At 47.7% G+C, this 15,034-nt stretch overlaps 1 protein-coding gene across 2 annotated transcripts in view; it reads left to right on the top strand.

The window, feature by feature from the left end:
* Positions 1–15,034, top strand: part of fam13a (family with sequence similarity 13 member A) — a 211,423-nt gene that overhangs the window by 26,952 nt on the left and 169,437 nt on the right. For both annotated transcript variants that reach the window (XM_080195538.1, XM_080195528.1), the window contains exon 3: positions 7,767–7,976. In XM_080195538.1, the coding sequence (XP_080051664.1) occupies positions 7,767–7,976 (210 nt within the window). The remainder of the gene's footprint in view (positions 1–7,766; positions 7,977–15,034) is intronic.

The raw sequence follows: 15,034 nt of genomic DNA, 5'->3' as shown, positions 1-15,034 counted from the left end.
GGCAGGAAGCTTGCTGGGCAGCAGCGATGGGATGGCTCCTCAATGCTGTCCCATCACTGGTGACTCACCTGATGAAGGGGCGGCGCTCCAAAAGCTTGTGCCACCAAATAAACCTGTTGGACTTTAACCCGGTGTTATGAGACTTCTGGCTGATCTTTCCCAGTGCCAGACTGGAGGCTGATGCCAGGGTGCGCATTGGCTAACCGGAGTCAGGCGGGCGATTTGCACCACTGAAGCCCCAATTAGGGGTCATTAAATGGGGCTGCTGGCATTTTGCCAGTGTCGGAGCAGCCTTTGCCATTGCAGCATGCAGCAGACACCCGCTTCAGATAGGTGGTCAACCTGCAGGAGACACCAGGATCAAAAGAGGGACGGGGGGAGGGTCACATCAAGGGAGGTAGCCCTTGCAATCTTAACAGTATCTGCCCTCCTCCCCCCTCACCCCCTGGAGGGCTTCCCCTCCAACACTCGGACCCCTGAATGTTGTTACGCTAAATTTACTAAACGGTAATCCTGCGATCTCCAGCCAGCGCCTCCCTGTGAGACGATTGAGGCCTCAGACCCCACCCGATTGGATGGTGGGCCCAGAGTTGTGGAAGGAGGTCACCTGCGCTAATGTTGGCGAGGGGAATGGGGTCCCACTGGCTCAGGCCGTCTTTCGCCCCCTGTCGCCCGGATGGCTAAAGCTCAGCCCAACATGTCTGCTGTTCTCCTGAGGGAAGGACGGCTGCAGCGCCACTTAGTGGCCAATTTTTACCAACTGCGCAGAAATTGTCACCATGTTCGATGGTGAGTGAGGGATAAGTACTGACCAGGACACTGGAGATAAATGCCTTGCTTTTGAGGGATTAGTGGGTATAATATGTAGGGATATGGGGGTAGGGCTTGGGTGGGATTGTGTTCGGTGCAGACTCGATGGGCCGAAGGGCCTCTTTCTACACTGTAGGGTTCTATGACTATGACTTTTCCTCAAAACAGTGGAATCAGATCTCTTACCCTCAGTGTAGCGCTTCATCTGAAAGATGGCACTACCAACAGTATGGTACTCCTTCAATTGTCAGAACTGCTTTGGCGTGCCAATCTGCATTGTTGGGCACAAGTCCTGGAATGGGCCTTGAACTCACAGCAATCTGGACACAACTAGTTGATAGATTCTTACTTAATGTTCACTATTTGACAGGTTATGTAGCATTATACCGCATGAACGATACCATCAGAATATTAAAACCATGCATTGTTTTAATGTATACATACATTATATAATTTTTTAAAATATTTATGTCATTGAATCCCTGCAGGACAGATGGAGGCCATTTGGCCCATTGAGTCTGCATCAACTCTCTGACAGAACACCTTCTCCCGGCTCTATCCCCGTAATCCCAGATAATTACCAACTAATCCCATTACCCTACATATCACAAAGTTTTGAAGCTTATTTACTAGTGTCACAAGTAGGCTTACGTTAACATGGCAATGAAGTTACCATGAAAATCCCCCAGTCACCACACTCCGGAGCCTGTCCGGGTACACTGAGGGAGAATTTAGCATGGCCATTGCACCTAACCAGCACATCTCTCAGACTGTGGGAAGAAACCAGAGCACCCGGAGGAAACCCATGCAGAAAGGGTGAGAACATGCAGGCTCCACACAGACAGTGACCCAAGCTGGGAATCGAACCTGGGAACCTGGCGCTGTGAGGCAGTAGTGCTAACCACTGTGCCACCATGCCATCCTGGGGGGGCAGTTTAGCATGGGCAACCCACCTAATCTGCACATCTTTCAAGTATGGGAGGAAATTGGAGCACCCAGAGGAAACCCACGCAGACATGGGGAGAAAGTGCAAACCCCACATAAACAGTGACCCATGCTGGAAATCGAGCCCAGGTCCCCGGCAGTGTGAGGAAGCAGTGCTAACCACTGTGCTACTGCTCTTAAATATGTAAGATATATAATCTATATATGTATGTAATATAGTGAAAGTGCAGAGGAGAGCAAAATGCTATCAGGAATGTGAGACTTAAGCTATGCAGACAAACTAAAAAATCTGTGATTGTTCTCCTTAGAGCAAGAAAGTTAAAGAAGTGATTAAACATCTGAAGGGTTTTGACAGGGTTAATAAGAATAAACTGTTTCCACTGGGGGGATGTCAGTAGCCAAGATCCCATGGCAATACTTTATGAAGAATGGGCGTTTTCCTGGTTTCCTGGCAACATAAATCCCTCAAAAACATTTTAATTGCTCTTTTACATCATCGCTGTTTGCCAGGTCTCGCCGCACATAGTTTGGCTGTTGCGTTTCCAGCATTACAGCAGTGACATAGTGTCTCATTGGCTGTTGTGTACCTTGGGAGGTCCCGGGGCTTTGAAATGTACCTTTCCAAATGCAAGTTCCAGCCTGTTTTTGTAACCAAAACATTTATGAAGCATTTGTAATAACCGAGGATAAAGGCAGAAGTTTTAGCTGCGGGTGTAATGCTCCAGTCTGGTCTGTAGCAGGATTCGCTGCGAGCGAGAATGGAACATTTGGCATTCCAACCAAGACTCCATTCAACGGCAGATTCCATCGGTGAACAAGGACAGAAGATTTCAGTCTGCAACTGCAACACTTAACCTTCCATTTCTCTTTCTGACTCTATCTATATTTCTCTTTCTCTCTGATTGCCCCTTTCTCCAATTCTCAGAGTGGGATTTCATCTCTTCATTGTTCTGAAACACCCTTTGCTTCCTTTTTAAACATTTAAAAATTTTGATTCCCTGCTTTGATTGTTATTTCATCTTTATTACGTTGATACCTTCCAGACTTTGCACTTTGGAATTAGAGGTTTCTTTGTGTCTGTCTTCTTCTAGTGGCTCCAATCGCTGCAACCACTCCCACCTCCCCTCCATTCCCCCTCTCCATATGCACAAGCACACAGACGAACACATATACATAGAAATGTCCAAAGATGTGCAGGTTAGCCATGCTAAAATTGCCCCTTAGTGTCCTGAGATGCATAAGTTAGAGGGATTAGTGAGTAAATATGTAGGGGTGTGGGGGTAGGATCTGGATGGGATTGTGGTCGGTACAGACTGGATGGGCCAAATGGCCTCCTTCTGCACTGTAGAGTTTCTGTGGTTCTAAATGCACACACAGACTTGCACACAGTGACATATGCACACGCAGACACATGTACATATTTATACACACACACTTGTACATATTTATACACGCACACACTGATTTTGTAGAATCCTACAGTGCAGGAGAAGGCCATTTGGCCATCAAGCCTGAACCGACCACAAACCCACCCAGGCCCAATCCCGGTAACCCCATGCATTTATCCCGGCACTAAGGGGCAATTTAGCACAGCCCATCCACCGAACTAACAAATCTTTGGACTGTGGGAGGAAACCAGAGCACCAGGAAGAAACTCACACTGACGTGGGGAGAACGTGCAAACGCTATACAGATAGTGACCTGAGGCAGGAATCGAACCTGGGTCCTTGGCACTGTGAGGCAGCAGTGTTAACCACTATGCCACTGTATCACCATGCACACAGTGATATGCACACTCAAACACACGCAGATACGAACACACAGAGACATGCATACACATGTACAGACGCATTCATTGACACTAACATACCAGTGCCTGGGTCTTGTACATTATAGTTAGATTAAGTTAAATGAGATGACTACTAAATTACCTTTGTTAGTTTTTCCGTACAAGTAAAGGTGACAGTGGAGGAATGTTCAGTTGACCACACAAGGGCAAAGACTGCAAAGAACTAGGAAAGGTCGTGAATGTAGCCCAATCCATCATGCAAACCAGCCTCCCATCCATTGACTCTGTGTACACTCCTCACTGTCTTGGCAAAGCAGCCAGCGTAATTAAGGACCCCACGCACCCCAGACATTCTCTCTTCCACCTTCTGTCGGGAAAAAGATACAAAAATCTGAGATCACATACCAACCAATTCAAGAATAGCTTCTTCCCTGCTGCTGTCAGACTTTTGAATGGACCTACCGTTCATTAAGTTGATCTTTCTCTACACCCTAGCTATGACTGTAACACTACATTCTGCATTCTCTCATTCCTTTCTCTATGAATGGTATGCTTTGTCTGTATACCCTGCAAGAAACGATGCTTTTCACTGTTTGTTAATACATGTGACAATAATGAATCAAATCAAAAGATACAGATATTCTATCCCCTCCTTTCTGTTTCTGTAGCACTTGTGAGTTCCGAGGCTCAGCTGTCTCTGTAGTTGTTTTAACATCTCTCCCTCCCTCTCTTCCTTCCTCTCTCTCAGCGTCAGGACCTGTCTGTACTCCTCCAATAGAGGGTGCTGCAGTGCAACCCAGCGGAGATCCCTGCTCATTTCTCTATCTCTATCCTGTTAGAAAATGGCACACTGGAAGCCACAGCAGGGTACACAGGGCATATACACTGCTAAAGAATCCAGTGTCACCCAGTTCACACCTTGGCCCTGTTTTGGGGTTGTCAGTAATGGTTGGTACTCTTCAATGGCCGGCACAGTTTCTGCTTGAGAGAGAGAGAGGGCCAGATTGGGATGGGAAGAAGAGAACAATCATGTATCAACATCCACGTCTCTTCCCCCGCCCAACTGGGTAGGAGGATCCCTCCCCACAGATTGGTGTGAGGAGCCACACCTGCATCACATCCCCACCACCACCCCCCCATTTCCGATTCTGTGGTGGGCAGGGTGGTAGAATTCCGGCTATGCTGGTTCACTGGCCTGCCACCAGCGCCACCACGGGCAGGCGGTGAAAGTGTGACGGGTTTACGAAGGCATTGTCCAGTCTGAATGTTGACATCGGGATTTGTGAAATAGGGAATATGAAATTTATAGGTAGAACGTAGGGCTTTAAAAATTGGAACTGAATCATATGTGTGTGAACTGGTGCAAATCGTCTCTTTCTTTGAACCCAGTCACAACTGGAGACTTTGCCTGGAGACTGAAGGGCAAATAGTAATTATTTTGACATTCAGATTTGTATCTCACCATTTAACGTTCAAGGAACTCCATGCATCACCTTTAAGAAATCAGCTTTTGTTGTTACTTTTCCAGTGCTGTTTGCCGGTTTGTTTTACGAATAGGCTAGTGGATGTCGATAAAATAATAATTTGGCAACTGCATTCCATAGAATCCCTAGAGTGCAGGAGAGGCCATTGAGACTGTAGCAACTCTCTGACAGAGTATCTCACCCAGGCCCTCTCCCCCCACCCCATCCCTGTAATCCCCTGCATATAGCATTGCTAATCCATCTAACCGTGGACAATATAGCGTGCCCAACCAACCTAATCTGTCCATCATTGGAGTGTGGGCGGGAACGAGGGCACCCAGAGGAAACCCATACAAAAACAGGGAGAAAGTGCAAACTCCACACAGACAGTAACCCAAGGCCAGACTTGAACCCAGGACCCTAGTGCAGTGAGGCAACAGTGCTAACCACTGGGCCACTGTACACAGTGGGTTGTCAGCGCAGACTCAATGGACCCAAAGGTCTGCGCCGATAACTCAGCAGCACCTTCCAGATTACAACATCTCACTGCGTAGAAATACTTCTCCTGATCTCCCTTCCTTTTTCTGTAACTCATTATCTTAAATCTGTACCTGTTGCTCACTGACCCACTTGACGGTGGAATTGCTTTCTCCTCAAGACATCTCGTAATTTTGAACTCAAAACCCTCGTCATTTTGAACATATCCCTGAAAACAGTGAAACATTACTTTCCATCTGATATCCGTGTCTTGAGGTCAATTAAGGGCATGAATCCATTTCCTGTTCTATTAATGTTCAGCACAGAGCTGTGCCTAATACTCCTGGATTTAATTGATTGCCGGCAAGGCTTGCTGTCACTCGCTTTTTCTAGATCCTGCTTCTTCCTGCTGCCTCCACTGCACCTGGGTGGCACTGTGGTTAGCACTGCTACCTCACAACACCAGGGATCCCGCATTCAATTCCTAGCTTGGGTCACTGTCTGCGCAGACTCTGCGTATTCTCCCCATGTCTGTGTGGGTTTCCTCCAGATGCTTCAGTTTCTTCCCATAGTCCAAATGACGTACTGGTTAGGTACGTTGGCCGTGCTAAATTCTCCCTCAGTTTACCCGAACGGGCGCCGGAGTGCGGTGACTAGGGGATTTCCACAGTAACTTCATTGCAGCGTTAATGCAAGACCACTTGTGACACTAATGAATAAACTTCAAAAATGTAATCATTAGACATAATTAATTCCAGATTTTTATTGAATTTAAAATTCACCATCTGCCTTGGTGGGATTATGAACACTGGTAGTCCCTGGAACTCTGGCTGCTGGGTCTCAGATTGCTAGCCCAGTGACAATACCACTACACTACTGTCTCCCCCTAATGTCCTGCAGTTACAGGATTGGGTGGCCCAGCTTGAGGGAACCAGAGCTGACAGGTTGCAAACAAATTGTCAAACGATTTAAATAAGCCATCTATTTTTATTCCTTTATTCATTCATTCTGGTTTAATGCAACTTCCCCTTTTCCAGCCACTTTGGCCATATCTGATTTGAATGTTCCCGAACACGGCAGGTGTGTATTCACTGCCATTTCAAATGAATATTTAATTTGCGTTAACAAATTTTTAAAAATGGGGTGTGGGCATTGCTGGCACAATCAGCATTTATTCCAATCCCTCAGTGCCCTTGAGAAGGTGGTGGGTGAGCCGCCGCCTTGAACCGCTACAGTCCATGTGCTGTAGGTACACCCACTGTGCTGCTAGGGATGGAGTTCCAGGAGTTTGATCCAGCGACGATGGAGTTTAGGGCAGAAGTGCCCTGTATAATTCCTGAGTCAGCATAGTGTCTGGCTTGGAGGGAATCTTGGAGGTGGTTGTGTTCCTATGCATCTTTGATTTGATTTATTATTGGCACATGTATTAATATACAGTGAAAAGTATTCTTTCTTGTGCAGTATACAGGCAAAGCACAGTAGCACAGTGGTTAGCACTGCTGCTTCACAGCTCCGAGGGACCTGGGTTCGATGCTCAGGTCACTGTCTGTGTGGAGTTTGCACATTCTCCTCGTGTCTGCGTGGGTTTCCTCCAGGTGCTCCGGTTTCCTCCCACAGTCCAAAGATGTGCGGGTTAGGTTGATTGGCCGTGCTTAAAATTGCCCCTTAGTGTCCTAAGATGCTTAGGTTAGAGGGGTTAGCGGGTAATAATATGTAGGAGGGGTATGGGGGTAGGGCCTGGGTGGGATTGTGGTCGGTGCAGACTCGATGGGCCGAAGGGCCTCTCCCTGCACTGTAGGGTTCTATGATTCATACCGTTCATAGAGAAGGAGAGAGTGCAGAATGTAGTGTTACAGTCATAGCTAGGGTGTAGAGAAAGATCAACTTAATATAAGGTAGGTCCATTCAAAGATCTGACAGCAGCAGTGCTAACCGCTGTGCCACAGAGCTGAACCTTGGAATAAACATTTTAAAACATGAGGAAAACCCATAAGACACAGAGATACTAGTGTCATCTCTCCGTAGATCAGGGATATGAAATAAATAATACTTTTTAGCCCATGAAGCCGTTGAATTGCAGTCACTGATGTAACATAGGAAGCACTTCACTTCACAGAAGGTGAATAGTATTGTGTATGAGACGACGATATAAACCTGTTGGACCTTAAACCATATTTTGTGAGACTTCTTATAGGGTATTGTGTGTGATTAACAGGAGTGGTTCGAAGGATGTGTCTGTTGCCTGTTACAACTCAGAATGTGTGGTGGCTTCTCTCTCACAGGGCTGGAGCAAGAAGGGCTGTTCCGAGTGAATGGAAACGTGAGGGTGGTGGAGCGACTCCGACAAAGGTACGATGCCGGGGCAAAGCCGGACCTCGTCCGCGAGGCTGACGTCTGCTCGGTCGCCAGCCTCCTCAAGCTGTTCCTGCGGGAACTCCCGGATTCGCTGATTGCCTCCAGGTTCCATTCGCAGTTCATGCAGCTGTATCAGAGTAAGTGATCCTCGGCTTGTGTTGTGATAGACAGGGAGAAAGGAAGAGAGTCAACACCCAGTGCAGATCTCACCACCCATGACAGATATGTCGTTGGTGGGTTCTAGAATCCAGGAAGTACTGGATTCTGCCTGGGATCAATCCTGATTATCTCCCGGGGTGGACAAGAGGCAGTCGGGAATTTACACGTTCCGACGGGGCAAAATTAAGTCTTGCCCCATGGTGGATGTTTGAGAGGGTGGAGGGGCTGTAAATCTGGGCTGAAACCCCCAACCTCACCTCGTAACAAACATCATTCTTATAACCTATAGCATGTGAAGTACAACACCCATGTTAAGGCCAGCCTGTCCCTTGAAGGCAGTTGCTCCTGTGTTGGCAAGAAAGTGAGCACCGTAAAAAGTCTGACAACACCAGGTTGAAGTCCAACCGATTTATTTGATAGTAAACTCACAAGCTTTCGAGGTTTCCCTCTTCTTCAGGTGAATGGAGAGTTCTGGCCTCAGACAGAGCATATAAAGCACGGACAGTTTACAGATTACTGATTAGAATGCGAATCTTTACACCTAACCTGCTGTTCAAGTCTTAAAGTGGCTGACAATGTGTGTGGAAGGAGCACTGATCACAGGTTAGAGAGATGTGTATTGTCTCCAGACAGTACAGTGAGTGAGGTTTTGCAAACCCAGGCAAGTCACGGGGGTTACAGATATAAAACCTCACTTACTGTACTGTCTGGAGACAATACACATCTCTCTAACCTGTGATCAGTGCTCCTTCCGCTCACATTGTCGGCCACTTTAAGACTTGAACAGCAGGTTAGGTATAAAGATTCGCATTCTAATCAGTAACCTGTAAACTGTCTGTGCTTTATATGCTCTGTCTGAGGCCAGAACTCTCCATTCACCTGACGAAGGGGCTAACCCAAAAGTTTGTGAGTTTACTATCAAATAAATCGGTTGGACTGAAACCTGGTGTTGTCAGACTTTTTACTGTGTTTACCCCAGTCCAACGCCGGCACATCCACATCAAGAAAGTGAGCCACAGAGAAAAGGGTGGGTGGAGATGAAGAGTGCAAATGACATTGGTGGGGGACGGGGACACTGAAAAATCCATTGTGGTACCACCTGAATTAGAATGGAGTCATAAACTCAAGTTTAAAGTTTATTTGTTAGTGTCATGAGGAGACTTACATTAACACTGCAATGAAGTTGCTGTGAAAATCCCCTAATTACCACATTCTGGTGCCTGTTGGGGTACACAGAGGGAGAATTTAGCATGGCCAATGCACCTAACCAGCACGTCTTTTGGACTGTGGGAGGAAACTGGAGGAAACCCACACAGACATGGGGAGAATGTGCAAACTCCTCACAGACAGTGACCCAAGCCAGGAATTGAACCTGGGCCCCTGCTGCTGTGAGGTAGCAGTGCAAACCACTGCAAGCCACTATGTCACCCTGTCTTAACAAGCGACACTGCTTCACACGGTCATCTGGATGGTTGAGGGGCCGAGAGTGTAAAATGATTCAATAGGGTAGATGTGAAAAGGTAATTCCCCCTGGAGGGATTCCACAGCAAACTGGAAACTTGAAGTTAAAGCCAGGTCACTCGGACTAAGCAAAGCATCATTGCTTATTTTTCTAAATTACACAGAACATAGGCCCAGTCCCCTCAATCTCTCCTCAGAGGACAATCGCTGGTCAGACAGGATTGTCCTCTGAGAAGAGATTGAGGAGACTGGGCCTGTGTTCTGTGGACTCTAGGAAAATGAGAGGTGATCTCAATGAAACCGTGCAGTCATTGAGTTCAACATCTTCAGAGCATGAACTCTCTCCCATTCACTCCATTTCCATTGATTTTATTTCACTTCTTCTTTTCATCTCACTCGTCCATTTTTGTTACTTCATCTTCTTATTCTTTACTTTCCGCTTATGGAATCTCGCTCTCCATTTTGTCTTCCAACCCATCCTCCTCCTCCTCCTCCTCCTCCTTTCCACCACCACCACCACCCCCCCCGCCCCCCGCCCCCCCACCGCCCCTCAGAGCAGCCAGCGTAATTAAGGACCCCTCACACCCGGGACATTCTATCTTCCACCTTTTTCCATTGGGAAAAAGATACAAAAGTTTGAGGTCATGTACCAACCGACTCAAAACCAGCTTCTTTTCTGCTGCCATCAGACATTTGAATGGACCTATCTCGCACTAAGTTGATCTTTCACTACACCCTAGCTGTGACTACACTACATTCTGCACTATCTCCTTTCCTTCTCTATGAATGGTATGCTTTGTATCGTGCTCAGGAAACTTTGTACTAATGTACAGTATTAGTAATAAATGGGTGACACAGTAGCACAGTGGTTAGCACTGCTGCCTCATAGCGCCAGGGACTCGGATTCAATTCCCGGCTTGGGTCACTGCCTGTGTGGAATTTGCATGTTCTCCCCGTGCCTGCGTGGGTTTCCTCCGGGTGCTCCGGTTTCCTCCCACTTTCTGAGAGACGTGCTGGTTAGCTGCATTAACCCGAACAGACGCTGGAGTGTGGCGACTAGGGGAATTTCACAGTCACTTCATTGCAGTGTTAATGTAAGTCTTACTTGTGACTATTAAATAAACTTTACTTTCATACATATGACAATAATAAATCAAATTAAATCAAAAGAATAGCCATGATGTAGTTGGATGCTAGAACAAACTCAAGGGGTCTACTCCTGCTCCTATTTCCTATGTTCCTATTCTTCTTCTAACAAATGAGGATCGCCTCCCTGTCCGTGGATGTGAATCCTGAGTGGGAGATGTTGGATTTCCCCTAGGGTTCATCTTGACCTTCTTTTCCTGTGGGTCATCCACCACCCAGACGCCATCTTTCCCTCTGTTCTTCATAAACAACAAGGGCATGTTTGTCTTTGCATTCAGCTCAGTAACGCAGCCAATCAGTATTGGCAAATTGACCATTCCCTCAACTATTTCTGTTCCTTTTGCTGGCCAAGCGTTTGAATGCTGACACTGGTTTCCTTTCCAATAGCTCATTAGCTTAAGGACACACGTTTCCCCTAGCAACTACGTTGGACAGGCTTATCATCGTGCTCTCCACAGGGACAACTTCCTGTTCTGCAGTTGGCAGTATGAGTATCGGCTAATTGCTTGCTGCCTTGCTTTGATTTCTATTTTCTAACCTCTTCTTTAATCTTAAGGCCAGTGTAATCCTGCCTTGGCCGAGGACCACCAGCTAGGCCGAGGCTCTTACCCTTTGTAACCAAGCCTCGGTCAGGCTCGAACAGGAGGATTCTGCAGGAGAGGGCGCCTCAGTGAACCCTCTCCCAGCCACCCCTTCCAGCCCCAACACCTTCCAGCCCCGCCCAGCCAGTCCAGGATATCTATATCACGGTTCACAGCCTTCTGATGTCCCCCTGACCTCCTGCGTTCTGCCGGGTCAGGAAAATGATGTGCTCGTTCCTTCCTTGGAGGGTTTTCTCCTCATAATCTTATCCTTGGAGATTTCCCGCCTGGACTGCCTCACACTTGGTTCGGGTGATCGGGCACAACAGCTTTCATCATCAGGCTTTTGGGCAATGATCCCCCCCAAGGCCTAGAAAGTAGGAACTCCCAGTGTTGTGGGACCCTGCATTGGATGAGACGGGGAACCACGTGGAGTGGACAGATGTTCCGTTATGAGTGAACGTACGAACCACGAGCTGGGGTAGGTCTCTTGAACACGCTCCACCATTTCCATAAAATCATGGCTGATTCTGGAATTTTAGGATTTTGACCCAGCAAAACTGAAGGAACATATTTCCAAGTCAGGATGGTGTTGGAGGAGAACGTCCAGGTGGCGTTCCCATGTGTCTGCTGCCCTCATCCTTCTAGCTGGAAGTGGGAAGTGCTGTCAAAGTCCATTGAATGAAAGTATTAGGAAAGAAAGATGGAAAGTAAATATCTGCACTCTTTACAACATCAGGATATTCCAAACACTTCACACCCACCTGAATTATTTTTAAGTGTAGATATTGTCGGAAAAACACTTGCTGATTTGAGCACAGCGAGGTCCCACAAACACTACTGAGGTAATGGCTAGAATATCTGTCTCTTGTTCAGATGTTGGTTGAGGGAGAAAAGTGTTGGTCAGAACACCGGCAGGTCTCCCCCTTTCTTCTTCAATTATGTCGTGGGATCTCCCATGTCCTCCTGAGAGGGCCTCAGTTCAATACCTCAGCTGAAAGACAGCGCCTTCAACAGGACTCCCTCAGTACTGCACTGGAGCTGCCAGCTTAAATTACTCTCTGGTGGGCTTGAGTAGAGGGGTCGATAATCAGGGGGCGTAGGTTTAAGGAAAGGGACAGGAGATTTGGAGGGGATTTGGAGGAAAACCTTTTCTTACCCAGAGAGTAGTCACTGTCTGAAAGGGTGGTAGAGGCAGGACCCCTCACAGCACTTATGAAGCATTTAGATGTGTACTTGAAATGCCACAGTATACAAGGCTGCGGACCAAGTGCTGGAAAATGGGATTGGAATAGATAGGTGGGCCTCTTTATATGCTGTAAAACTCTACGATGTTGACCCACAACCTTCTGACTCACAGACAAGAGTGACGCCCAATGAGTCAAATGGACCAACAGCAACATGCGTAATGGATGATTTAAGCCAAATCGTTTTGCAACGATGCGAAAGAAAAATGTAAATCTCAACGTTACAAAATTATTCACCGCACTAGTGAAAATAACGACGAGTTCAAGCAATTTTACGGATTTATAAATAGAACCCACTGTGCTGAAGTGTCAGCAAATACTATGGAGGTGATATCAGGGCCAGCGATCGATAGGGGGCGGGGGGAGTGGTTGGTTATTGGGACCAGCGATCGGCCGGGGGATGGAATATCAGGACCAGTGATTGTCCAGGGTTGGCGGGGGGGGAATGTTTGAGGGGGTGATCGAGTGCTGGGTGTATGTCGAGGTGGGTGGGGGCAGTAACAGATTTCCCAATGCACTATGCACACTTGCACACGATGCACTAGAAGATCAGGGCTCTTGCACAATTGCGCCCCTACAGCTCAGCAGCCGGCTTTCTGACATGAATAGGCACCGTCCACCCCCCACTCCCCCCAAACTGGCGAGAATTGCATTTTGCCTCTTTTTTTCCGTAAGTGCCATAAGATCCCAGTGTCTGGAAGCGCGCCCAAAAAATGGGTGTGATCCTGTCCCGATTTCATGCTAGTTCGGTGCTTAGAATTTTTTGGTAAGGTTACCCACTATGTGCTGAAGTCTCTGGAGTGAGGCTTGAACCCATGAACCTCTGATGGAAAGTCATGTGTGTTAACACTGGGCCAAGGCTGACGCGCATTGCTCCAGACGGCCTGTCTCCTGGTTCACATCCCCCGTGGTTTTGGTGAGCAGGGAAACAGCAGTGACCGGGTAGCGAAAAAGGTGACAATGATGTCGGAATCCAAAGGCTGTCACTCAACCCCTTGCACACAGAAGACTCCTGCCTGCTTCCACTGGGAGCCCCGGCCTTCAGAATTCACCCCCTCCTGAAAATCGGAATGGTTGTCAAAGCAATGTGGAAGCTGGTGGGATGTCTCTGTTAGAGGTCTAGTGTCTCTTGCGTGATTAGTGTTGAGCAGGTTACAAACAGTCCCCTCGTTCAGACAGAGCTTCGCTTAAACGCGGACGGAAAATGCTGGAAATACTCGTCATGCCCTGGCAGCATCCATGGAAAGAACACAGAGTTAATGTTTCAGGCCTGTGACAGTTTATGAGAACTGGACGAAGGTAGGAATGCAGTAAGCCTTGTGCAAGGAATGAATGGGCCAGTGACAAAAGAAAGGTTAACGATAGGGTAAAAGAGAGATTGACTGACAGAAGAGTTGGTCTTCCAATGAATTCCTACAGTGCAGAAAGAGGCCATTCAGCCCATTGAGTCTGTACCAACTCCCCGATGGAGCAGCTTACCCAGATCCTGTGCTCCGTAATCCCACATATTTACCCCGCTAATATTACATGTTAATGTTTTGTCTCTTTTAATCCACAGGTGTTGGTCCACCTTGTTGTCAAACGAGGGGCATGCACACGGTGGGTCGTGCGTGGGCTGCTCTTGGAGGTTCCGGGAGTGGCCTAGTACTTCGTGTCGTTGTGTGTGCTTAATCCTGGACCAGCAGACGGGCACCGCAACAGCTCAGTGACTATCAGTGCTAGCTGTGCAGATACATGGATTTGGGCCTGTGTCTGTGGGAGTTTGCGCATTCTCCCTGTGGTTGCGTGGGTTTCCTCTGGGCGCTCCGGTTTCCTCCCACACCCCAAAGATGTGCTCTTAGGCTGATTGGTGTACCAAATTGACCCTACACTATTCTCCCCTGAATCTGGCTACATTAGGGGTACCATTCACATACACACGAGGCAGGGTAGGTGTAAGAAAATGCTTTGTCGAAATGGCGGCGCGGGCTCGTTGGGCCAAAGGGCCTGTTTCCCGTGCTGGGTTGTTCTTTGTTCTTTGTCCAGTAATCTGCACATCTTGGGACGCTAAGTGACAACTTAGCGTGGCCAATCCACCTGACATACATATCTTTTGGACTGTAGGAGGAAACCGGAGCACCCCGAGGAAACCCATACAGACACGGGGAGAATGTGCACACTCCATGCAGTTACCCAAACTGGGTGGAATTGAATCTGGGGTCCCTGAGGCAGCAGTGCTAACCACTGTGCCACCACCTCAGCCAACAGTGCCACTTCCAGAGCCAAAGGGGATGGCGACGGGGCAAGGAAAGAAAAAAAAAGATATGCTTTATAGGGTGGGTGTGCTGCTGATTGAAAGGAAATAAATAAAACAAGTAAAGCAAAGGAAACAAAATGGAGCAGAGAAAATGGTCTGAAATTGTTGAACTCAACAGAAAGCTGTGAAGTGCCTACTCACAAGGTTCCTCACATTGACCCCCACTGGAACAGTGCAGAAGGCCAAGAACAGGGTAGCAAGGTGGCACAGTGGTTAGCACTGCTATCTCACAATTCCAGGGACTTGGGTTCGATTCCAGCCTCGGGTCACTGTCTGTGTGGAGTTTGTACATTCTCCCTGTATCT

Source organism: Carcharhinus amblyrhynchos, chromosome 1, assembly GCF_965287045.1.
Source record: "Carcharhinus amblyrhynchos chromosome 1, sCarAmb.v2.hapA, whole genome shotgun sequence".
Lineage (NCBI taxonomy): Eukaryota > Metazoa > Chordata > Chondrichthyes > Carcharhiniformes > Carcharhinidae > Carcharhinus > Carcharhinus amblyrhynchos.
This window is presented reverse-complemented; position numbering and strand designations above follow the sequence as displayed.